At 50.4% G+C, this 26,081-nt stretch overlaps 1 protein-coding gene across 10 annotated transcripts in view; it reads right to left on the bottom strand.

Moving 5' to 3' along the window:
• Positions 1–379: 379 nt before the first annotated feature.
• Positions 380–26,081, bottom strand: part of PROK2 (prokineticin 2) — a 97,050-nt gene continuing 71,348 nt past the window's right edge. For 5 of the 10 annotated variants that reach the window (XM_083795654.1, XM_083795653.1, XM_083795652.1 and 2 more), the window contains 6 exons: positions 23,721–24,198; positions 22,599–22,686; positions 20,157–20,416; positions 11,772–11,903; positions 3,766–3,891; positions 380–1,314 (listed from right to left, as the gene is read on the bottom strand). In XM_083795654.1, the coding sequence (XP_083651780.1) occupies positions 1,189–1,314; positions 3,766–3,891; positions 11,772–11,903; positions 20,157–20,416; positions 22,599–22,686; positions 23,721–23,789 (801 nt within the window). In that variant the 5' untranslated portion in view covers positions 23,790–24,198 and the 3' untranslated portion in view covers positions 380–1,188. The other 5 variants (XR_014571521.1, XM_083795655.1, XM_083795657.1 and 2 more) reach the window with 5 other exon arrangements.

Here is a 26,081-nt window from a genome sequence, read left to right on the forward strand (position 1 = left end):
TTTGCATGTCTGAGAGCAAAAAATGTGCGAAGCTCACACAAACTATTAGGATTCCAGCTACAGGGACTGGCGAGTAAACATGAAGTCGCACGGTATTTCATAGAAAACCCACAAATTACATGTTCGACAGGCTAAAGTTGATCCTTTGAGGCACGTGCCAAGAAAAACCTCTCGTGTGAGCTCCACCAACATTCCCCCTCATCTCCATCCAAGAGCGCAGCTCGGCTGAGGCGTTCGTGCCTTGTAAACTGCTGAGCTTCCCTAACAGCAGGCAGAGGCACACCGTCTTCTCCTAAGCTACCTTTAAGGAGCTCTGCTAGCTTGGGTGAATCGAGTACGTGATAACAGAATACACTGAATAAAAATTGAAAACCACAGTGACAAAATAATGTTATAATATTAAAATAAATCAAATAACATACTGCCATTATTCTGATACAGAATTTTTACACAGCAAATCCATACATATACAAGAAGTCAGGCAGCCCATTACAAGAAACTTCAGGGTTCCTTTTTTAATATAAACTACATCTTAATACATAGTTTGAGATGATCAGGTAGTTTTACACCAACTCAAGTAACAACGACTTTTCCTCATCTTAGAATACTAAAATAACAAAATATTTAATGCTTTGAATACTGAAATGCTTTGGTTCCATCTCCCACTTTTTAAAAGTGTAAAATCTACATCTATTGGTTAATCTTTTAATGTAGAGGTGCGCCTAACTTACAAGTACAGTTATATTAATAAAGAAATGAAATGTAACGTAAATACAGGTTTTTGGCAATCATCGTATGCTTCACACCATAGAATTACTCAAATCTCAGTTCGATTCAGGCATCCCAAAGTGTAAAAACATGGCCAAAATTTTCCAAAGGTGACAATAATCTTGGATGTTCTCGCTCTGGGGCTGTGCTGGAACCACGGGGACAGCAGGACCGTCCTGTGATTGAGCTCCTGCCCTCAGAAAGCAGCGTCACATTAGCACGTCTCGCTTCACCCACCCCATCACCGCCAGCCCCTCAGAAAACCTTGGCCACTACAGCACAGCATCGCATCGTCGGTTCGAATGGTGGCGAGGCAGGACAGTGTGTGAGATGGGGGGTTCCCCGGTAAGTACCTTGTTCACCACGACAACAAGAACAGGAACACATCGAGCGGCCCTTCCTCGCGCCGAGCAGCTCCTGCTAGAAGAAGACGTCCTCTTTCCTGAAGTCCGGCAAACACCTGAACTTGCTGGGAGAAGTCCGTGCGCACGCCAGGCTGGGGAGGCAGGGGCAGGTGTGGTGCATCCTCCGCCCCGGGAAGGGCACCTGGGCACAGAGAGAGCGGGCGTCAGGGTGGGGGGCACGGGGCAGCGGCCGTGCTGGGGTGGGCTCGGGGCACGCAGCATCGCAGGGAGCACACACTGAGCATAGCAGTGCCACGGCACCGCACTGATGGTGGGTAACGACTCGATCGTAGGCTCTGCCTTGTGCAGGAGCTTTGCCCCCGCCAGCACGAGATGGGCTGGGATCTGCACTGCCGTGCCCGTGCTCAGCGGGATGTCGTGAGAGGTGTGAAGCCACCACCTGCCAGCCGGGCACGCGGCCCTAATTCCCTCATTTCCCAATTTCTGGGCGTTTTGAGCCCCGAATTTTAACATTCTGACATTGCTTTGCTGTGCAATTTCTCTCTTTAAGAAAGACGAAGGGAGGAAGGCCCGCAGGCTCCCTGTTTATCACACCAAGGTCCTCAGGCCAGCACCGGCCGGTGCCCAGCACCCCCTGGAGAGGAGCCCAGTGCGAGGGATGCCGCGGGCTTCCCCCCGCCCCCCGCCCCGGTGCCTCCGCACGAGCACAGAGGTCACCAGGCGCGGAGCCGGGAGCTCCCCGCGGGGATCACACCTTGCGGGTGCCCACGCACAACGCTGCAGAAAAACCTAAAATCTCAGCTTCTCGTGCTGGCACGGCTGACTCAGAGGTGCCTCCGACAGCTGAAGGGGTTTATTCAAAGCCTTACGCTCAGCAAGGAAACAGCTCTTTCGGAGGGACGCCCACGCTGGAGCTGGGGGGACGGACACACCTGGCTGGGGACAGGGGGTGGGTGGCAGTGCTATGGGGATGGGGAGCATCGCCCCACCACGAGCCCAGCCCCAGGTTTTGATGAGCAAGGGGGTGACAGGAGTCTGGAGGTGACAAGGGAGGGACACGGGGGCTGTGTGCGAGGTGCACAACGGCAGCGAAGCTCCCCCACGCTGCCAGCTCTGCCTGCGGTCCTGCCAACCCTCACCTGCTGCAAAGCCTGCCTCCGCGGCGCCAGGAGGGGCTGCTAACAGCATCGAGCCGACGCCATCTAGTTGCTGAGGAGGAAACCAGGAGGTGGAAAGCCATCCACCAGCCATCTCCTCCGGGCATCTCTCTGGAGGTCCCCCAGGAGGTGGTGCGGCCGTGGGGCCACCACCGGCGGGACAGCCGCCACAGGGGAGCACAAGGCTGGCCTCCCACCACCACTAATTGCATTCATTTACACAGCCGTCAGCGGGGCAGTGCAAACACAACGATGGCACGGCAACATGGGCTGAGGCCGACCCGGTGCTGCTGCTCCATGCCTGGCCTGCAGGCCAAGGAAAGGCGCTGGTGGTCAGGGCTACTGGTCCCCAGCAGCCCCCTCCCAGGTATTTAGGGGAGAGAAACTGCTGAGCGAGCTCTCCACCCTTAAAAATACGTGGTTTGACGTGCTACGGGAAATCAGTTTTCCTTGTGTTTGCCATGAAGAGCAGCGCGATGAGGGATCTGAATCTGAGATTAACCTCATAAAGCTCATAACACCCATGACTGCTACCGTAAGCCCAGGGTGTCAGGCATCTTCCCTGACTGTAATTAGCCTAAAACATATCAGACAGTATAAATTATCTTGCAATAGCAATAAGCCCATTTAAAAAAAAATAATAGAGGATAGTTTCTTTTATCCTGAGATTCCTGTTAATGTAAAGAGGCCTTACAAGAAAAACCTGCTACATTTCACAGTAAAAATGAGAATTTGGTCCCCAATGCCACAGTAGAAGATTAAAAAAAAATTTGATTGTGATAGAACAGAGTTTTGCACTTCCTAAAACTGAGAAAATTAACTAGAGAAACAGAGCTGAGAAGCCAGGCAGTGAAGGAAACTGTGAAAGAGGCAGCTGACTACCTGTACGGTTCTAAACTAAATGCATTGCCTTGGTGTCTCTCACTTGTGATGGCTCTTGGGCCGTGCTCTTCTTCATCTGGTCTCCGCACCTTCCCTACCGCCTCCAAAGGCACCAGCGGCTGTTGGCCCCGGGGCACAGCGTGCCATTGCTGCTCGATGGCAGGGACAGCGCTGCAGTGCCGCACCAGGTGTCCCAGCACCGCCTGGTGACACGTCTGTGGCCGTGATGGGATCTCGTTCGGATCCACGGAGCTCAGCAGCTCGCGTGCGAGAGCAGGGCTGGGCTCGGGAGCTGCTCGGGATGTTTCAGGTCACGTAACGGAGCAAATCAGCAAGAACTAACTAATGAGGAAACAAACCGAACAGCGCGTAGTATCGTCTTCAGAATAATTCTGACAGCAATACATTTCCTGAAGTATGTACCCTCAGCACTATTTCCATACAGATGCAGATGGCTGGGCATTGCAATGCACGTGATGCTTCCCCACGTTTCCGCCACGTATAGCCTTCATGCGACGCGACTCCCAGGGCAGCGTATCTGCATCTGTCCCTGCCCTGCCCACGGCAGCCCGCAGCCCCGGGGAGGTACTCACGCGGTGACTCAAAGGATGGCACTCCTCTCCCAAATTCCCCATCGGCGTGCACATTCGCAGGCTGCGGATCCACAGGCTGACCGCACAGCACATCCCTCCTCCGCACTGCTGGTCTCTGTCGCAGGCCTGCAGTTCGACAAGGCAGACAAAATTAATAATAAGTGCCTTCTACAGATAGGACAGGTCAGGTGCCTGACAGCTACCTCGACACCCCATGAGTTATCGCAGCTCCTCAAGGCAGAACAACGAGGTCTGAGGAGGACGTGTGAGCTCCTGGCACCTTGCAGGGTGCACAGCTGTGTTTAAAGCCAGACCCCAGAGACAGGATCAGCCCCGGGACTGTCACTGATTTGCGGTGATCATGGCCCGTGCCACCATGCTTCCCCAAATGGGAGCAAGGACCGAGGGCACCGATTGCAAAGAAGTCTTGCAGAGAAGCTAAGAAACAAAATGATCTGCGAACTTAAGGACTCTTAGGTAACTATTCCATCTACCTTCTTATGACAGTATCTTATGGCTGAGTGCCTTTCAAATGCAAGAATGCTCGATAGTTTCATCAGCAAACTCCCAGTGGAGGTAGACAAAATAAAAGTTTAAATAAGGATTTTGTGGTTATTTGGAATTACGTGAGGTCTCAAACGTGTAGCAGAAAAAGCTTTGTGTAAGCGTCCACACCCAAGAAAAAGCTACAGTGGAGGCACTCACCCTGCAAGAGGGAAATAAAAATTTCCCTGCAAGAGGGAAATAAAAATTTCAGCCACTTATCCAATACACTTCGTGGCTTCGTTAAGCACCAACCAAAACACAAACTATTAGGGATATTTCAAAAACCAGAAACCATGAAGAGCAATTGATATATTAGGATTTGGAAAAGGTTCTTATACGTCTTTTGCTTATTTTTTTTTAACCAAAACGATTACCAGACTTTTTATTATATGGCTTTAGTGCTAAAGCTGGTCTCCTTTCTTCAGTGAGAAATCCCGTAAGTTAAACGCTCTGATTACACCCCAAAAGTGAGTTTAATTAACTCGCTGCCCTCCTCGTGGCTGGCAGCAGGACTGGTAGACCGAAGGCTCTGGTCAGCAGTACGTAAACAGGCAATTTCTAAAAATGTACGTAACAGACGATAAGGGCTCTGGGGAAGGCTGCGTATCAGAACAAATACTCACTTGAGGAAAAACGCTTACAGGTCTTACCTTGGGATTTACATAATAAATGCCACTAGACTGTAGTCTGCTGGGTAAATATTACACTATTTCAAACAGCAAAACCAGACCAAAATATGTATTTACAGATCAGCTAGTAATTTAGGAAAAAGCTGTTGCATTAGTGTCAAGCCACTAAATAGTGCGTGTAGCCCAAAGGGCCAGCACTCCTCCTGGACACACATTTAGCGAAGTGAAGAGCTCTGTGCTACAAGTGAGCCCAAACACACAGAGTATTTACTTAAAAGAGTAATATGTCCGCAAAACTGCCCGTGCAGCCTTCCAGGTAGATAGTGTTTACTTTCTAACCTCTCTCTCAAAAAAAAAAAAAATGTCCTTCTGATGTTCTAATTTTCGCCCTGGTCACAAACGCTGCAGGTCAGTGATTTGGGGCTCGGCGGTCAAAACCATCAGGGAGAGAGGCAAGCGGCAAGCAGCACCCGCAGGGCACCTAAAGCCCCGCGCTGGGCGACGTTTCGTTTTAAAGCTCACGCTCCCGCACGCACATACACACATCTGGCAGGAGTTTTCAGGTTCCCCTTCCAAAAATGTATGACAGGCTAGTAAAATATTCATCCCAAACGCTGCTGCCCACACCTTAACTCCAATGTGTAATTCACACCGAGCCTCCTAACGTGCACAGGACGCAACACGAAGGACATTCCTCCTCAGCACCCCATTTAACACGGCTTTGCGGAAAACGCGGCTCGAGGGAAAAGTCCCTGCTGAAATGCTGGCTCCAAAGCCAGCTGAAGTCAGAACATGGGCAGCCACAGAAGTAAGGAAGGTTTGAATCGAGTCCTTAAATTGCAGAGGAAAAGCACTTTCAGGCTCGGGGAATGCGGACGGGAGCACCTACGTCAGCTCTCACCTGAGATCTGCCTGCTCGTTCAGGAGCCCAGCGTGCATCCCAGTGGCTTAAGCAGAAATACACTGCAGCAGTTAACAAAGTCACATTTGCTATTTCTAACCTATTTTTACTTTTTGAACACATTGTCTCTAATCTTTTATTCAGTGCCTCACAATTACTTCATTTAATTTATTAATTATGTTTTAAAGGCGTAGCCACAACTTTAACAAGACTTATATAAACCGCTCCTCCATTGCTCGAAATATTTCCATATAAAAGGAACCTCCGATTCTCAAACTTTAAAAGATTCCTTCGTGCTCTCTCCTCTGTAAACCCTGTCAGTCCGGGAGCAGATCTGCCAGCCAGAGAAATGCCCACGAGCTCTTTCACGGGCTTCAGGGAGCTCGGCACCGGGAGCACGGGCTGCCACGGAGCCCCCGCTGCTGCGAGTACAACTTCGGAGGGTTACAAAAGACATGTGAGCTCTCACAAGAATGCAAGCGCCGGGTTATTAATCCAAAGCAAACACGAACAAAAAAAAAAAAAAATCATTTTACTTAAGAGTGATGCAACGCTTCGGGTTAAATAACGTCTTTGGAAAAAAAAAAATATTTTCACAGGCAAAGTAAATCTCGAGCCCGACAACAACAACAACAACAGAGGGCTCATCTGCGACGGGCGGCTGTTGAGGGAAAGCAGCAGCACGGTCATACTTGGGGGGGAGAAATAAAAGGCAAAGAGGCGAAAAGCAGCGTTTGGTGGTGCTTGCAATACCGGCGCCTGCCTTGCGCGCAGGCAGGGCTGCAGGAGCGGGGCTGCAGGCAGGGGGGGACCCCAAGACCGGCCCGGGATGGGGGGGGGCAGCCGGGGCTGGGGGTGGGGGGGGCACGGGGCGGCTGGGTACCCCGGGCCAGACCCCGTACCCCCGAGACAGCCCCCACAGGCCCCAGGACAGCCCCCACAGCCCCAGGTAGCCGCCAGCCCCAGCACCACCCGCCGCACCGAGACCCCCTTCCAGTGGCCCCAGCCACCGCAAAGAACCCCCCAGCTCTCCTGTCCCCCACCCCAAGGACCCCCCCCATCTCCGCACACCCCGTGCCGCAGGGACACCCTCCGTGTCCCCCCCCCGGCACGGCAGAGCCCCGCCACCCCCGTCCCGTTCATCCCCCGGCGCTCGGAGCATCCCTCCGGCAGGGAGACCCCCCCCTCCATCCCCGCTCCCCGGCAGAGCCCCCGCGGCGGCACCGGCCCGTCCCGTCGGTGCCGTCGGTGCCGTGCCGAGCCGTGCCGAGCCGTGCCGAGCCGTGCCGAGCCGCTCACCCCGGTGATGACGGCTCCGCGCCCCGCCGCCAGCCCCAGCCCCAGCAGCAGCAGCAGCACGGGCAGGGGCGGCGGGGCTCCGCGCAGGCTCCGCATGGTGCCGGCCCTCGGCCGCGGCCCCCCTCGCTCCCCCTCGGGCTCGGAGAGAGGCGCAGAGGAGCCGGGCTCGGTGCTCGGTGCCGCCCCGGCCGTTATAAAGCTGGGGGCTGCCGTGCGCCGCGCCGTGAGTCACCCCCGCCCCGGCAGCGGGATGCTGCGCGCACCCCTCCGAGCCACGGGGCTTGGTGGAGCCCGGGGGGGGAGCACCCGAGGCAACGGGGGCTCGCCACGGCTCGGGGGGCAGCCCGCGGAGGGGCTGGGGGGGGGCGTCCCGGGGCTGGCGAAGAGCATCCCGCAAAGCGCCGGGGGCAGCGCCCAGGGGGGGCTGCGGGGGCAGCCTCCGGGAGCGGCCTGGTAAATGCGGGGGGCGTCCCGCAGCAGGTCTGGGGTGGTGTCCTGCGGGGGGCTGGGGGCACCACACGCGGGTGGGGGGCACCCTGCGGCAGGTGGGGGCACATCCCGCAGCAAGTCGGGGGCAGCCCGCAGCGGCTGGTGCCAGCCCGGGGCTCTGTCCTCGTCCTGGGGCCCTGTCCTGGGGCCCTGTCCCCGTCCCGGAGCAGGCTCTGCAGTTCTCCTGCCAGCCCCAACCCCAAACTCCCCCCCGCTCCCCTCCACGAACGGGAGCTGCAGCCCCCTGTCCAGCCTCTGCCGAGCACCGGCAATGCAGTGGACGTGCCCGTTTTGGGGATGCGCAGGCTGCACCCCACTTGGGCTGAGGAAGAGGAGCGTTGGCCCAAATTCACCCCGCTGGCCCTCTAGGAACGGAACCAACACCAGCCGGCCCAACGAGTGCCAGCGCTGAGAAAAAAAGAAGCTCTTCTGTGCACTTTGCCTTAGCCCTTTGTGGACCTGTGTGAGCATCAGGGCGCTCTGCTGCCCAAATCCCCTCAAAGTCCTGCACCCCTGCTGCCTGTGCTTCCCCCCTGGAGCCCCTGCCCCTTCCCAACCCTCCGGGCTGCCGCAGCCCCAGGGACATGGGGAGGGGGCAGCTTCTCCCTCACACCGTTCACTCCTTCCAGCCCTAGCACCAGGCTGTGGTCTGAGCAGCACAGTGGGCTCCCAAAGTTTAAGGACCGATGGTGCCACCTTTGGGAACCTCTGTCCCTGCTGGAGAGAGGGCATCAGAGCCCAGTGAGGGTCGGTAAAACCTCCAGAATCACTGAAACGTGCAGAGCCCCCTTCCCTGCCTCAGGTTTTCTTTGTCTCCATTTCCTTCTTACTTTTCCAGCTCTCTGTACTTATTTCCTTTCACCTTTCCTCTCTCAGAACTCCATTTCTGTCCCTTTTTCTGCCGTTGTGCCACCACCTTGCTCCATCTTCCCTTTTCCTCCCTGCTGCCCCCCAGCTCCGGTTTGCCCCGTTCTCACATGTAGGTCCCTGTTTTCTCAGATATTTCAAATTCTCTTTTTTTTTTTTTTTCCAAACAGGAAGGCTGAGTCTTTGCAGAGCCCATATTTACACGATTCCTGAAACAGTCTCATTCTTTGGCTGAAGTGAGGCTGAGCGCAGCTGAAGGGGAGCATATAACGCACGTATTGTCTCCGCGAAGCCCCGCTCCGCTCAGCTCTCAGTCAGGAGCTGTCGGATCGATTTGCTGGACGGCATCCCCCGAGGGGGTCGGTCTGTCTGGCACGGTTTTCATTACAGACGTGGCCTTTTTGGTGCTCGTGGCTATTCCATAAAAGCGCACTCAAGACAAATACGGTCTGAGTAAATAGTGTCTTACTCCAAGGATGCTTTAAAAGCAAGTTGGGATGGGCCAATTTTGACGCACAAGTATTAAAAATAACTGGGCCGGATCCTTAGCTGTTGTAAACCCGCATGGCTGGCTTGAACTGTCGCCAGCTTAAGCCAGCTGAAGGGACTAACATGTTTTAATTCTTATTTGTATCCTAGAAACAAAAAAATTAAACATAAAACATGAATTATTACTTTCATAATCCCCAGGTGCCCAGAAGTTAAACAACAACAACAAACAAATAACCATTTTCAGCTCTAAACCCCCATATCCTTCCAAAATGCTGCAGAATTTGGGTGAGTTGAAAGGGGGGAATTGAAGGATTTTGTGCAGTTTTACATGGATGCAGTAAATTCTTGTAAAAGCCATTTTACATGAAAGGTATGACTCATGAAAGGTTGCCAGTTGCCAGCCCAGAAGGTCAGTAGTGTACCCCAAGATGGGCACACTATGGACTTACTAACATCCACCCTAACACCAGTGTTCTTACCACCAACATGCACTAGAGCTGATCTGTTATTAGAAAAGTGAAATTTACCCCTTACATCTATAAGGCCTTTAGGTGATTGTAAAATTGTAATGAAAACTAAATTAACCAACCAAAAATTTGATGTTCTAAAAAAAAAAACAAAGCATAGGAGGTAAATCTCCAAATTTCAGTGTCATTACTTCCTAGACAGTTTTCCAATTACAAAAGTAATGAAAATGCACCACAAAAAAAAATCTTACCTGTTAATCTTTACATTGCCCATCTCACAAATACACCTGATTTTCAGAACTCATTTCATTTCTTTTGATCCTCTTTGAAGGACAACCTCATATTAGTTTTCTTAATGTCAAAGTTTTATATAGCTGTTTTTTACTGAACTACTTCATTCTGAAACCTGTAACATTTCTCCCAATATTTCCTTCTAACTTTGCTGGAGCAGCACCAAAAATGCCCCAGTATGCACGGGGGACACGCATGACAGACCGGGCGGTGTGTAACCCGCTAACATTATCGCAACTAACACAGCCACCTTCCCCATTCCTCTGTGCAGGTACTTGTCCAATTGGTGTCTGCGATGTTTTCCCAGTGTAAGTGAATCTACCCCATAAATACATTTCCCTACACACGCTCCATCCCTGCAGGATGCAGGGCTTCAGGGGAGCTACACCTCTGGCTGTGGTTGGCAAGGGCGAGGTTTCTCCTAGAAGGGACCCAGGAAATCCCACTTTCAGATCGCCTTCACAAACCCACTGAACATCTTCTACTGTAAAAACTCAAACATCAGAATCAGGAAATATCATTCTAAATTAACCACGACACTTGGGTTTGACACAGTAAGTTAACGATCACGTTAAAGTCCTCGTTGCTGTAAGAACCCGGAGTGAAATGCCTATTTATAGCTTTCAATGAGGTTGGTAGCTCTCTCTAATTCTTCTCGGAGCCGCAATTTTACTGAAAGCTAACTGTCTGTGAGTAGGCATTCAAATAATTATTTGGCCTATTCAAGTGATAATGCACTACAGAGTTTACAGATTTTTGAAGACTAAGAATGTGAATAAATCAGCTATCTAAAAAGACAATTTTCTCATAAAAGAAATGAGAAAAAGCATATAATGCGAGACAGGAGAATTAACTTGTCCTAAAAACTCTCTTAATAACAACAGTATCTAATTTGTTTAATCTTCCCCGCTATGTATCAAACAACGGTCTGAAGTCAGCAAAGCAGTGCAAGTTTGCTAACTCTGGTACGAGATGAATATCATCGTTTGTATCACAAATTCTATGGATCAGCACAGGGCTATGACCAGCATTCCCTATAACTACATGCTCAGTTTTTGTTTTTTTTTTTTTTCCAGAGAAAGACACTCCAGCGGGGCACATTGATGCCGAGAGGTGCAGCTGCACTTTTGTTACCATGAGTTTTTCAGCCCATCCTTGGTTTCATTTAAATAGAGCCCCATGAATAGGCAGTGCTGTCACAATTAATTGAGACAAAACGACTCCCTTCTGCCATAAATGTTTCTTAGTAAACTAGAAAATTGAAAAACGTGTTCAAACAAAATGAAGCAAAAATTCTTTTAAGACAGGGAAAATGAAGGGCTGGGAAGCTGAGAAGCCCTCCTTGTTTCTCAGCAACTTAGGGCTTAATGCATACACCCACAGGGAATGGAAGACCTCAAGTCACTTGTTTCCAGTACCTGGAGTAACCTCAACACACAGTTCATTCAAGAGCCTCATTTCTAAGCTGTAAGCCAGGTTGGGATGCCGTCCTCCTCTCACCCAACATTTCTGTTTAATGTCAATAATTAATGTCCAGTGGAACAGGGGCTCACCCAGCTCATCCCCTTCACAGGCAACCGGCCCAAAACCCTTCTCAGTCTTCGGTCCTCAGTCCTGGGAACTGCACAGAGGGTGGAAGAGGCCCTCTCCTGCTGGTGTGGGCACTAAACGAAGGCTTCATGCCTGCAGCTCTCGCTGAGGCTCTAAAACCCAGCTGGATCTGCAGTAAACTGCTTAGCAAGTCTGGGCACCCACAGGTGTGATTTTAGATTATATACACAGCCATTTGCGTAATGGTGCAACATAAAGAGAATGAAAGGCAATTTAGGCTCCTATACGCAACCTGCCGTGACGCAGGGAGACCGTCTCGCATCTACATTGGAGTCACCTTTGGATACGTCCACAAAGGCTGCTGCCTGCATGAACTTGCGTGCAGGTCTGCGCGGTCAGGCGTAGCAGCCCATACGGGGTATGGGCCATAGGTGAGAGCAGGGGTGGAGGGCAGCAGCACGTCCGCCAGCTTACCGGGAACGAGAAACTGGTTTCCAGGAATGGGACAGCTTGCCATCCGCAGGTCAGCGCGAGCCACGACCGTCTTTTTTGTGATTCCTGCACCACAGGCTCACTTCTGGCCTCTTCTGACTTCAAATGAACTAACTGATTACAAAAAAAGTCTCATGAGATTTGCAAATTTTAGGATTAGAAGGGGTGCTGTGGTCTCAATTCCTACCAAAGCAAGCCATAAATTTCATTAGTGAATCCTAAATATAGAGACAGAGCTTGTTTTTTGAACTAGAACATATCTCGAGAGAAAATCAAGCCTTGACTTAAAACAACGAAGAATTCGCCACGTCCTTTGGCAAACTGCTCCAACTCTTAAAACCTCATATTCTGGCTGAATTTCACTGATTTGGACCAGTGGATGGTACCATGCCCTCGAATATCAGGGAATTCCACCTTCTGCAAGTAATTATAAGGTGGGAAGAAATTCCACAACGCCTGTGTATTGATATCAAGCCCTCTCTTTTCTCTCGCTTTGAAGCCACATTTTTGTCACCATCAGATTATTCTGATAGCTCATCTCCAAATCTGTCCCAATATATCCACAAACTTTCTAAAGTTTCTGGCATTGTGTCAGGAATCTCCTCACTCCATGAGAAGAGCCACACAGCTCTATTCTTAGTGATATATTCTTGCAGACAAAGCAAACTGAGCATATAAACAGAAACAGCCTTGTGGATACACGAGTGAAATGAGAGTTGAAAAAATCATTAGCAACAAAAAAGCATCTAAAAACGTTTTCATTTCTGGGGTCAGGTAAGAATAGTTGCAGCGAGCCGCTGTTCTAGCAGTATGTTCCTAGTGTTCCTCGTGTCTTATTATGCTGCTTTTCAGCGCCGTTGTCATAGTAGTCTACAAAGAACCTTATGTAAGAAATAAGGTGATGGTTCTGCACAATGTTAAAAAAGAGCATTTATCAGATAAGTGCTAATGTTCTAGATTAGGGATTCTTGCTCCCTCACCCTGCACTGGACCATGTAACTGCGTGAATCATTGTGATTGCAAAGTACACATTCCCTCATCAGCTCGGAGAGATTAAAGTGGAATATTACAGTCTACTCGTGAAACCATGGCATCAGCAGACCAAAAAAAAAAGCTGCAATCATACAAACAAAACTAACAATTTCTAGTTTCTCATGAAATATTACTCCTTTGACTTATACCCAGATTTTCTTTAGACTTTTACATGTTTTTGTGACTGCATTTGCACATTCCAGGGCAGCACAACTCCGAATGATTCAGCGGGAACTCTGGATTTATATGACGGGCAGGGACTCAATGTCTTTCCGTAATTTTCAGATACGTCTTGAAAAAAAATGTCGAATTTTTGCCAAGAAGATGCAGTGTTGGTTTGGGGAGTTTGCTGGGCTTCGGGGAAACATTCTTTCAGCCTCTGTTCTTCCTATTGATTGCTTTTGGTAGGAAATTTCTCTCCTCTGAACGCACGCCAGCGCGGGCTCGGCGCTGTGAGCTGCGGGTAGGGACCCGGCTGGCGGAGCCGCGTGGCCTCATGGTGCAGGGAGAGCCCTCGCTGGCTGTGATGGACACACGAGGCTGTCGGGGAAGGCGCTGGGAATGCTTCTGTAGCCAGAAAACTGCACCGAAGGCAAGGGCTGTGGGCGGGCTGTGCAGGAGGGCACTGCTGTGGATGCCGAGGACTGGCTGCGTATCACAGGGCTGCAGCAACGTGCAGGCCCCTGCCTGCTGCCCTGCACAAGCGTCCGCTGTGCCCTCACCGTGCGAGCTGGCCGCAGCGCTAGGAATGCTGCTAGCACCTGGCTGCCCCCCATCTCCGAGGGGACCAAGAAGAGGTCACTTGTTCACGTTTTATTTACTGTACTTTACTCAGGCGGCATGGCTTCCTCTGATTGCCTGCAGGGAGCAAGCAGAAACGTTTTTTCTCCTTAGCACACAGCTTAGTTTCTGTTTGGGTTCTGCTGCTTAGATTTCGCTGGGCCCTGCCGGAGCTCGGTCTCTGCCAGGGCACGGCCTGGGTCGTGCTGCTGGCCCTGCTCGCACGAGCCTTGCGTAGGCCTGGCCACGCTGACACCCCCCAGCCAGCTCTGCTCACAGGCACCACGGGCAGGACACAACAACCTGACATTTCACACCTCGTCCGGCACCTCTGAGGTGTCCTGCTGTCTTCACGAAGCTCCTCACGGCTGTAGCTTTTCTCCTGTGATCCGGGGTGGTTAGAGCAGGCCTCAGGCCGTGGAGTCACCTGCACCGAGGGCAGAGGCAGTAGCGCTGCTGGGACCACGTCTCTGCCTGTCCTGTTTCTCCCTTCACCTCCACCACAAGGGTTTTCTTTGTTTGTTTTCCACTCACTTTTTCCCTCATTTTTCTCATTTCTGTCCTTTTTCTCTCTCCCCTGCACCTTGTGCTGCTTTGTCTTTCACTGCCACCACCACTAAAATGCCGGGATTCCCAGCTCGGCACAGCTGAGGGGCCTCCAGCACCACGAATCCCTTTCTCTCCTTTTCATCCATAAGCCAGATCGCTATGAGAAGCGAGAATTCCAGCGAAATGGCACATTAGCAAAAAGCATGCATTAAAAGCCCTGTGGGGATGGCTGCAAACTGCTTCACCTCACCAGAGCCATCTCCAACATGGAAACTTCACTCCCTGTTCTCCTAACATGAACTTCAGAAATGTTAACCTCCTTCTAGTGACACACCTCTCTGAAAACCCCCAGAGCCCTTAAATTGGGGGAAATTGCATTCTCCTGAATTACTTCAGCTGTGGCTGGGGTGACAACTGGCACCTGTGTCACTTCCCAGGCCCGCAGCAAAGAACAGCTTTGGACGAGAAAAGAAAAAATCTTCCCTTAGCTTGGCGGTGGTTGGTTTTTGGTTGTTTCCTTTCTGTTGTTGCCATTAGGATGCAGAAAATAAAGCACTAATATGGAGCTTAGATGTTCTGGGAGTATTGGCACTATTCTGAGGGAAAGCAACGGTGTCTTCCTCACCATCAAGAGGTCAGCATCCTGCTCTCCTCTCTCACCCAAATTTCAGGGCAAGCAGCAGTGCTGGAGCAGGCACTGCAGAGATAAGGTGGGCTCTGCTGGGCTGCCCCCCTGCGGACACGGTCCTGCTGATGATGCTGGGGTCCAGAGGCTCCAGGGGACACCGGGACCAGCTGGGAGAAGGTGGCAGCGGGGAAGCCCCAGCTGTGAGCGCAGCTCCACGCACCTGCCCGGCTTTCGAGGGAAGAGCGTGACCTCCTGCATCACCTTCTCCGGGCAAGATGCTACAAAGGACAAATTACCCAGCTCGCCCTCCCGCTCCCGGCTCTGATCTTCTGCCAGCTCACATTTCCACAGCCACTAGTGCAAAGGGCAGTTCATTGTTGCAGGAATTCGTATGGGTTGCTTTTATGGTGAAGATCAAATGAAAAGAAAACCCCAGCAATGCGGGCTGGCGTTGGCTCCCTGCCGCAGTGACGAGCGCCGTGCTGGGAAGACGCCCTTCGTGCCCCGAACAGCTCGCTGTCTGGGGAGCTGGGGCTGGGCCACAGATGGGCAGGAGCACAGGGAGCAGGGGTGAGGGTCATTCAGCCACAGTCAGACCCATTTCACTGCCCAGGTTCACTCGGTACATTTTCCCCTTTTACTAGCTATGCCCAAAGAGCAAAGCAAGCCCAGGGGCCCATGGCCATGAGGTTTTCCATGCCACCCTGCTCGCCAAAAGACAACATCCCCTATCACTGAAGGACACAAACTCCTGTGACCCGTGTCCCACAGAAAGAGCTCTGCCCAAGGGTAAAGTGGTTGTGGGCAATGGCTGAACAAGACCACAACGTACTTTCTTGTTGCCTTGACAATATACTTGCACTCTAGAGCTCTATTTTAACCCTGTGCTGGGGTAATACCAGCTGATGAAACACTGCTGGAAACCAGGCAAGCCACTATACTTGCAAAAACAAGTTTTCACACATGCGGTACATCGTTAGAGTAAGCAGCCTTTTGCCCCAGGAGAGGGGCTGGGTGTAGGGGCAGGAAACATCTGCACTCTCACTCTAAAGGATGGATTTTCAAACATTACATAGCAAATCCCTTCCTGGTACACTGCCTTTTTTTTTTTTTTTAAATATGGTTTGAATATACAAAAATAATCCAAAACATTCAAGATGCTCACGTTCTTTAAATAGAGCTTCATGCAAAATCTGCTGAGTCCAAAGATGGCCTGCAGCTGACTTCCCCGGGTGCAGCACGAGCAACCGGCAGGTTGCTGCTAGCAGAGGGCTGTAAGTCACATTTTGCCAGCGGTGTTTCCTTTACATTACTATTAACTCAAATCATGGCCCATCTAATTTGGGAATCCCTTGGTGACCAATACATTTCAGTACCGTGACGGTCGCGTGCAGCAGCTCGGAACCAGTCCGTCGCAGGTTCCTAAACTCACGCCACTGCGCTGCCCCCGGGGACAGCCTCATTTCCTAAATCTGCTCTTCCCGTGGCTGGCCCAAGCAGCAGATAAATCAGAAATGGGTTTTCTTATGAGTGTCACGAGAGGACCATTGCTCAGCCAGGCTTTTTGTGCAGGACTGGAGGTTCAAGAGTCCTTTCCTGAGAGGCACTGGGACATCTGCTCGTGGCCCTCGCCGTGCAGTTGCCTCCAGACCTGCGGATGCACAGAGCGCAGCGGGCAGGCAGTGCCCCGGCTCTTTCTAAAACCAGCTCTTTCTAAACCCAGTTACTCAACTTCCTGCAGCAATGAAGAGTGACCACACTCCAGATGAAGAAATATTTCCTTCAGTTTACCCTAAATCCCAGCCAGTGCTGTAAGCAGCAATTCCCTTCGTTTTTGCACTGCTGGATGCTGCGACAAGCAGGAGGCCTGGGTTCTCAATGGGCCTCTGCGACGTTCAGATCCCCCTGTGAAACCTTTTCTCTTCTGCCTATTTCAGCCCCCGTTGTCATCTGCCGTCACAGTCCTTGCACGCTTCGTCTCGCCAAGGGGAGCAGTCAGCTCTGGGACGCTTCCAGCTCGTTTTGTTACCCTGTCGGAGATGACATTTTAAGCTGAAAGTGCTTTGCATTTACCTGGCACCACGTCAAGCAACTTACCTCTCATCGCTCATGCCGATCACTTACTCAGTCAGAAACCTGCTAAACGGCTTGTTCACATAATTACGGTAATTGCCTGGGAGAAAAGATCTTCCATTGTGCATCTTCCATTGAAGAAAATGCATAACTGCTGGCCTACACTGACCTTTTCCTGCTGTTTCCTTCCCATATGAGAATGGAGGCTATTAGCTGAAACTTCCCCACGTCTGCTCCTTGTTCTGCCCTTCCTGAGCGCAGCCCGCTACGACATGGCCAACAGTTTGCATGGATCGGAAAGAAGCACCGGCGGTTTTCATAGATGTGGATTTTACTTTTCCTTAACTGCATAAACAGGATATTCTGCTTAAAATACAGCTAAATGGAGCCACATAGCCAATCGTGCACGTAATTTTCTCCAACCGAATGGTGCTCTTTGCTTGCTTAAACACTAACCCAGGGAAACACAAGCGTACGTTTCAATAAATCAGGAACTTAATGAAATCACTTCATACATTATTATCTTTATCGGCATCTTAGACAACTTCCCCTACCAGAAAAGTTGCCCAGAATGAAGACGGGAAGCGAGAGCTTTGCCACAGCCAAGCCCTCACTAGAGCTCATCCAGCAGCATCCTGGAATTAACTCTGCCTCCCCGGGGAGCTGGGGCTTTCCTTTGGCCTTGGGAGGGCTGCGTTTATTTATGTTTGTCTCTGATCCGACGTCAGCCGGGGGAGCTCTGGAGGGTTTCTGTGCACAAGGGCAAGCTCAGCACCCCTCTCGCTGCCAGCACAGCAGGGCCTGCAGCCCTGCTCTCTCCCCTTGGAGCCGCCAAATGCCACGCAGCGTCCCAACATCCTCGTGCCTTCAGGAGATGCCGAAATTGTCTCCGCAGGCAAAAGTGTGGCTGCAGTGTGGGGAAGCCTTTGAAGTTGACATTGTCAGGGTTGGAGCTGGTTTGAGCTGCAGAGGGGAAGCGATATAGAAAGAAAAGGCTTTTATTCTGACAGTCAAGCTTAAGCCTGCCCTCACTGCATGTGAAGTGCGAGCTCGAAACTTAAAGAGGGGAAAATGAAAAGGCTGGATTCAGCGGACAGTCAGGTTGGACTCAAGCTCGGCTGTCAGGGGAACAAAGCCTTTGAAAAAGAACAAATCCCATCCTCAGCCATTCCCCTGGGTGGGACCAGCTTCAGCAGCTTCAAAGGCCGGGCTGTGCCACCGAGGAGCTGGAGGTGAGCACGAGGCCGCCCCAGCACCCAGCCTTGTCCCCCAGCCCGGCCACGCTGCTCCCCTCGGGGTGCACTCACAGCAGCGCTGGGTGCGGGTCGGGACCACCTCTCTGCTCCTTCGGGAAGCGAGTGATTGCTGTCGCTGCGTCGCCCCTCCAGCATCTGCTTCTGCACCCACTGGTGGTCAGGGTGCAGAGGGTGACCCTGGCACCACAGCTCGCTCCACGGCCCGCTGCAGCTCCAGAGGTAAAGGGCCATTCAGGAAATGTGCATGTAGGGACGGACAGCACATCGAATAGGCAAAGCTGGGCGTCGAGAAACACACACACAAAAAAGAAAGCAGCTTGTAATTACTTTGGTTGTGTTGCCTCTCCAAAGGGCATAACATTTTACGTGATTCATTAAGATCAGAGCCCCGGGTGTGTTTGTGAAGGCTGTGCTAGTACAGAAATTAATCATCTGGAGGCACAGGGCTGAGCTTTGATGGCGGCTCCTGTGCGGCCCTGCAGGCTGGCCCTCGGGGGACACCGAGGCAAAGCTGGTGCCCAGCTCCTGGCCACGCCAGTCTGCAGCAAGCCCCGAGGTGCCTGTGTTATCTCCTCTGCAGCCCTTGGGCTGTTTTAATAGTGACTGAAGCAGATTAATTAAAAGGAAAGCACTGAACCACTGCTGCTGCAGTTGTAATCTCACTTGTGGGTATTTTTGGTCCCGGTCCCCACAGCTGGTGCTTCTCTGTAATGGCCAGGATGGGATTGTTGAGGCAGCAGATAGGATGCACTGGCCTGGTCAGCTGTCGAAAATCTGGAGGCTGCTGATCCATTCGCAAGCTGGACGGTGGCAGGCACTGCCTTGGGCACGAGGCTGCATCCAGGCAGGGGCAGGTCTGGGTCCAGGCTGTGGGATGCTGCACGTGGGACACACGAAGTGCCCCGAGGCACACGTGGGCCCTTCCTGACGCATTATCTAGTCACAGCTGGGGGAAAATGATTCACATATGAAATATTTGATTTCAGCCAGGGTATTTTTAAGATCGCTGTATAATAAAATCAAAGATTTATTACTGTTCTATTCCTGCATAGATGCGAAGTCCGTGAGTAATTATGGCTTTGCAGCAGCCTAACCTTTCAGGTATTTGCATTTCACGTTGCATCCTTACCGGGAATAAGAGGTAACTGCACTCAACTGCAAAACGCCTCGGGTAAGACTAGATCATCAGGAAATTGGCAAAAGGTAAGGTGCACGCTGTGTGTGTCGCAGCCTGACGTCCCTGTCACTTCTGCTCAGTTTATTAGCAGGAAGGGTACCTTCACTGCACCCCCTTCAGCTCGAATCTCCTGCGGGAGGAGCACAGCCAGGGAGGTCTTTGCTCCTTCTGCTTTGCAGTGCGATGCTGAGCGCTCTGAACCGAGCCTCTGCTCCAGCAGCAGGGCTGCGTGCTGCCCTTCTCGCCGGCCGCAGCCGGTGCAAGCACCACGGGGTGACGTTTCTTTTGGCAAACAGCAAATCTCTGACAAGTTTGCTCGGTAAGATCTCGCAGACTTTCCACAAACAAATTCCTGACATAGCAGGAGTCAGGAGACAACTCCTAAAACCTTCAAAAAGGTGACATTTGCTCTGTTGTTCCACATAGAAATAAAGCTTAGTCCAAAGCTTGTAGGAGCTTTTCTGCAAACCTTTTGGTCAGAAAGCTCCCACCCTGGTCTTCCCGGCACAAACCTCTCCCCCCAGTGCTAAATCTCATTAGGACTTGAAAAGACTGATGGAAACCGCACTGCTGTAAGGGGAGGAAGTGCTGGGGTTGTTGCTCTTGTTTCCAGAGCATGAAATAAGGTATTGAATAATGAGTTTTTCCTCATGTTGCTTGAGTTGTGTGGGTGGATTGCTACAGCTGATTCCTAGCCGCATGTCTGACAAGCTCACAAGTGAGGCCCCTTGGGGCACATCAGCTGGGGGAGACCCACGCTCGTCTTTTTCCACTGAGAACTGGAAGCCAAAGAGCACGAGCACCCATCCCTGCCGTAAAACCCCCCCTGCCAGACAGTGCCAGCAGGAAACGGTGCCCTGAGCCCTCCTCACCTGGGCATGGCCACGAGCAGGACACACCACGACGTTTGCCCAGACACTGCCTGCTGTCTGCCCGGACACACCGTGCTGTCTGCTGCGCAGGCTGGTGCTCTCGGGACAGCGATGGTCATCCACAAACACCCCACAGGAGGAAATAACAACCGCAGACTTTCTCAGCTCGACACCGCAGGGGCTGGCCGCATTACGAATGAACTCTTCCCATTCATGCTCAGGTTTCGTCACATTAAGAAGAAACAGAAGAAACACTGGAACTGGGGAGGGGATGGAAAGAAACAAAGAACAGAGCAAAGTAACGTTAGTCATTAGAAATAACACTTCAGGAGATCCTCTTCAAAAATAACATTAGCAGCTCACTTAACCTCCTACGTCAGAAAGGGCGATTCCATATCTGTTATTCTAGAGCAAGGACTGGGAACTGTTAATAATACATACAGATATTAAAGAAAGCAGAGGAAAGATATCACGTGAATAAGGGAGCTAGAGGACTGACGATACATTATCTTAAGCAAATTTGATTACTGTTAGGCATTTAAAGCGTGCTTTGTCAGGCTTGTGCCAGGACAAGCCCTCCTGCAGCAAGCTGTGATTGTACCTATGACAAAACCCAATTTTGCTCAGGGCAGATGCTCAGGGGCACTGGTCAGGGTGGGCAGGTGTGCTGTGCAGGGCTGGCCACAACTTCCAAGAGACACCCCTCGTATTTCAAACTCCCTCTCTTGTTTCAAATTCAGCCACTGCTCTGTTCTGCCCGCCCATCCCTGACTCAATAGCTGCCAAAATAAATCTCAAATTGTCCAAAAGAAAGTCAGCCAAAGAACAACAGGGCGAAGACAGGAGGGGAGGCGACAGCCCTTTGCAGACAGCTGAGCAGCAAGGGGCTGTCGGTCTGGGTGGAGAGCAGACCTTGGAAGGGGCAGCAGCTCGAACTGTTTGTATTTTGCTGTTGGAATGTTTTTTTCCTCCCTTAACTTTACAGCCCTGAGTCCATTACTCCTCCTATGAGATTGAAATTATGGAGAAAAATGGATCAGTGCATTTACTTGGAACCATTATGTGTCAAGTATTAAATTGGGAAGGAAATTTTAAAACCATTCTTCTAATGTGAGTCACAGGAGTAAGCTATCAGGAGCCGTGTCAAAGGCACTGTAGCTGGCAAGAAACATATAGCATCTTTATGATTCTTCCTTTTACAAAACCCAGACCATAAACAATAGAAACAGGGGAAGGGAGAGAATGTAATTTCATTAGAGTAAACGTGACATAAATTTAATAATGAATAATAGCCGTTATCTATAAAAATTTGAAAAGCCATTTTCAAAATCATTAGCTCTAATCGCAAATGAATTTTGTGGCTTCTTTTCTATTTTGCACCTCTGTAATGAACTCTGATAAATTCAAGGGACTACATGTTAAATAAAGAGATAGAAGGGTCTAATTTGCTGCTTCATTAAACCGGCTTATTTCTAGAACATCTTGCTGTTGCTCTGAATTTCCCATCTCTGAAAGGTGGAGACAATGGAGCTATCTGTCTCTAATGTAGTGTGGCACACAATTAGGGATTCAAAAGGACGTGAATCTCTTTCCATCAGAGATACATGCAGCGATTATTATTTTATTACCAAATACTGTCAGCATTACATATTTCCAACAGCTACTGTGACACCTGACTTGCATGTTAAGTTTGCACGAAGCATTATAAAAAAAGTCAGATGGAGTTTATTTATACCACATTATTCCTTCTTACGTAGGCCTTCGCAGAATCTGGTGCAGCAAAATGTTCGCAGAGTTCAACACTGAAGATTTGCAGTCAGCCAGGATATATAGATGGTGGTTTGCTATTTGGACGTGTTTTTAAGGCAGTGATACATCACCAGCTCAACCTTACAAACCATGATTACAAATCAACAAAAAGCATATCTGAACCTATCTCTATTTATCAAAGCACTTACATGTGAATCTGAGGCACTGTCCTTCTTAGGGATGGACTTTGAAATAATTAAAGAGCTCTGAACTTCAACTGAAACTTATTTTTAACATTAACCCCAAAGTTTCCTAACCTCTGCTTGCACAAACTGGCTCTGACTAGGAGCGAACACGCAACAGAAAGGTGGTTGACACAGTCCTGGAACCACAAAGAGACTCGAAAAGACCAGCTTTGAACTGACAGGATAAAGATGTTTTCTTAGCTGCAGTATGGGCTTGGGTTTTGCCTCCACAAGCAAAACACACCCAGTTGCCTACAGGAGGGACTTACCTGGCATTCTGAACAACAGCAAAAGGAAACAATTGAGGCATTTAGGGTGGTATTCTGCCTTCCTAAGTCCACTTCATACATCCATGTACATATATCACCTTCACATACCCACTGCGCAGTCAGAATTACCACCCGTGTACCAAGGGGGTGCCAAAACAGGTCTGCAAAGTCCTCCTTACCTCCCAGGTGCTGCCCAAGGCGCTGTACAGCCTCTGCTCTGGATTTCACCCTCTTAATGAGTATCTTCCCAATGTCTGAAAGCCTCATCTGGGAATACAAAGTAAGAGTTCAAAAGAGACATGCAAGTTTGTTGTCACGAAGCTGGCAGAGCAAATTGGTGGGACAACGAAACGCAGCCCTGCCCCACCGGAGGTGCACCTAGGCAGAGGGTGTTGAAGGCCATCAGAGCATCCCATGCAGACTACTAATGCCATGCGCTTCCCTGTCTCACCTTTAATGCTAGTGGTGAGTGACACAGATCAGCTAAAGGGTTTGTGCCACAAAGGAAGCTGGATCCAGCCTTGAATAATCTACGAATAATGACTGCAATCACTTTCTTGTGAAGAAGAGAGTCTTCAGCCAATCACATAATCCAAATTGCTGTGCCAGCATAAAAGAGACCAAGAGCTGTAATATAATTTATAACTACAAAGTGCAAAAAGGAGAGAAAGAAACTACCCAGAATATTGGACTGGAGAATTTAAACTCACAAGTCAGGACATTCAAAATCATGGCTCCCGCAGCACCCATAACTTAGCTCCCTGCACATATGTAGCATGTACTGCTGGGTACGAGCTTATATTTATGCCTCGCTCCTTCTCTGCCAGGGGCAGAGTTATGGCTGTTGGGGGAACCATAAGTTTGATTTTCCTGACTTTGGTGCACTGAATCTTTAAGAAAGGGAAAAAAGCCACCTGTTTGGGTGGTAGCGAATGTCTCTCTCCTTTTGCCTTCATTCCCACTTTCTCTTCTTGCCCTCTGCCTCTGCAGGCCCCAGTAAGAAGTAAAACTATGGATTTTACATACACAAAGAGGGATAGTTGTTAAAAGGAAGCAACCCGTGGCTTCTTTGGAAGAGGCAACATCTCTGCATACAGGCCCAGCCCTTACAGGACCTTGTTAGGGAGGCTGCATTAAAAACGCTAAAGCCTTCTAAGTGAGTTTTATTTACAAAACGGTGTTTGCAGCCACCTTTTAAAACAAATTCTCTGCCCTGTCTGCATTGTAAGGGCCTTGCAATAACCTCTAAGACACAGCCAACCCCATCTGGGAGATGCTTACAACACCGGTTCGAAGCTCACCGAAACGCACACATTCTTTGTAGCTGGAACAAGCAGTGGCGAAAGCCTGTGCCTCGATTTCAGAGCCATTTCCCGGCACTAGTTGCGCCGTGGCACTGGAGAGGTGAGGAAGGCCTCATTTTCCTTTTCTGTCTGCAGCGGTAGTAGCTGTTAAGCGGCCTTTTTTGCTGGAAATGCTATTTGGGAGATTGGCACATACTTTCAAAGAAATTTTCTTCTGTTTCGCTACTCAGGGTTATTAAGTAACGCCTGTTGCAGGGGCTCAGATGCGGTTACAGTGAAAGGAGTTGTGTCTTCGCCGAAGGCTGCAGGAGCCAACGTGATGCTTCCCGATGACTTGGATAGCCTTTGGATCGAGTCCTGCACCGCTCCGGCTTCCCTGCTGCCTGCCCAGCACTCGCAGGCTCCGCGCTGACAGCCCTCGTGTAACGGCAGCAGACACAACAATGCGTGTTTCCAGGCATTCGGTCACAGATAACTGCAAGAAAGAGAGAAATAAGTAGCACTAACGAAGTTAATACGTGGCATTTTGCTGTTAGTGGCATACCGCTGTGATGGTTCACTTTGTAAAGCCTTTTGTTCTGTTTGGTCATTTGTTTATAGGAGGAAGAAAAGAAGAGAAAAGAAAATTAACCTGGATGCTTTTGCTCTCTGCGCAGTGATACTTTCCTGTGGAAGCCCTACTGATTAGAAAATGCTTTTGATTTGACTTCCTGGAACATTATGTTATTTTCTACTCCAATACGGGTTTATGTCAGACATATTTCAGAAGCTTTCAATGAACAAAGATGCAAGGAAATATATTACATTTGGGAAAATCATACAAACGGTAAATGCCTTTTCAAAGAAGTTATAATGATATTTCAAGGGCAGTTTAGACCTATTCAAATCGCATACTCTCATTACCATTCTTAGCAAGAGGCATAAGTCCTTCAATCTCTACGTAGTTTTGCTACTCTCTCTCCACAATTTTCAATTTCCTCACAACTATTCATCTGATTTATTATTTCCCTCCTGTATTTTAAATGCATTGTAACCCCATACATTTGTTTCACTCTCTCAGCTTCAATACTCAAGGTCGTTAATACCCCCAGATATCCTTTGCTTATATCACAACTTCGAATGTGCTCTTTCTTGCCCAATGGCTTGTTACATAATTACCAGTGCCAATATCATCTTGTTTTTATAGTTTTACGATTAAAGAGATAAAAATGAACTCAACTGAATAAAATGTAAGAGCATACTTGCAATATCTGTGGCAAGGCTGCTGCTGCTGCTGCTCCTACTGCACAGATGATACGGAGAGATGCAAAATTAATCTCTCAGCATGGCGCTTGAAAGTTAACTAAGACAAAATGAATTATGTAGTACTAACGTTTGGCCCTTCTGATTAAGTGCTGCTTAAACACGCATCGAGTTTTAAATCGATCGCCCTGTACAGGAAGGCAAGGTGCATGCCAGCCAGGAAGGCTCAAGTTTGTCTTCAAAGAAGGAGCATCCTCGCCAGCCACGTCCCCAGACCCACCTCTGTGAGTCCCCAGCCTGCTGCTCTCAGCCTCTGCATCCCACCCGGCACCCCTCCACCCTCCTGCTTCCCCCATCATTGACCCTCTACCCAAAACACCCCGAGGAGGAGGGCTGCGGCACACCCAGAGGCACAGAGCCTTCGGGGCAGCTCACTCCATCCACCCTGCATGCAGGACAGGGACCTCTCCTCTCCCCCCACCACCCCGTGCTCTCACTCTGTCTTTTCAGGGCACAGCAGATGCAGGAAGCCCCAGGAGCTCTGCCTGGGACGGGCGCACTGGGGCGTGGGGAGGGAGCACGTTCACTGGACGGAGGAACCCCGGCGCTCAGACGCGACAGGAAAGCATCCGCTTTCACTCCTGCTAACCCAAACCCTCCCCTTGAATCACAGCCTTGGCTTACGAACAGGAGGTTTATGTAAACATATAGCTCGCTTTCAATTCAAAGTGCACAATTCCTTCCTCTCTACTAAAAGCCTTTTTTTTTTTTTTTTCCATGCAACTCACAGACCCAGAGCCTGCTGTTCCAGACAGCCAGCCCTTAGGGCGGCGCTTGCGGGGGACCAAGCAACACTCCTTATTTCTTGACTGGTGCTGAAACCCTCCGTCCCGTCTGTAACCACGCTGGTGCGGGTCCCACACCTCACAGCTCTGGCGTTTCTCCAGGCAAACGCAGTCCCAACTGGTGCCCCTGTGCTCGATGCACCCACTGTGCTCGATGCACCCACATGTGCCCGATGGCACCCACTGCAGCAGCCCCCTGGGACCCCGAGCACGTGGGGCAGCCTCACTGAAGCAAGTCTCAGTCCTACCTTTGACTCATGAAAACAAACCA

The sequence above is a fragment of the Anser anser genome (assembly GCF_964211835.1).
Source record: "Anser anser genome assembly, chromosome: 12".
Lineage (NCBI taxonomy): Eukaryota > Metazoa > Chordata > Aves > Anseriformes > Anatidae > Anser > Anser anser.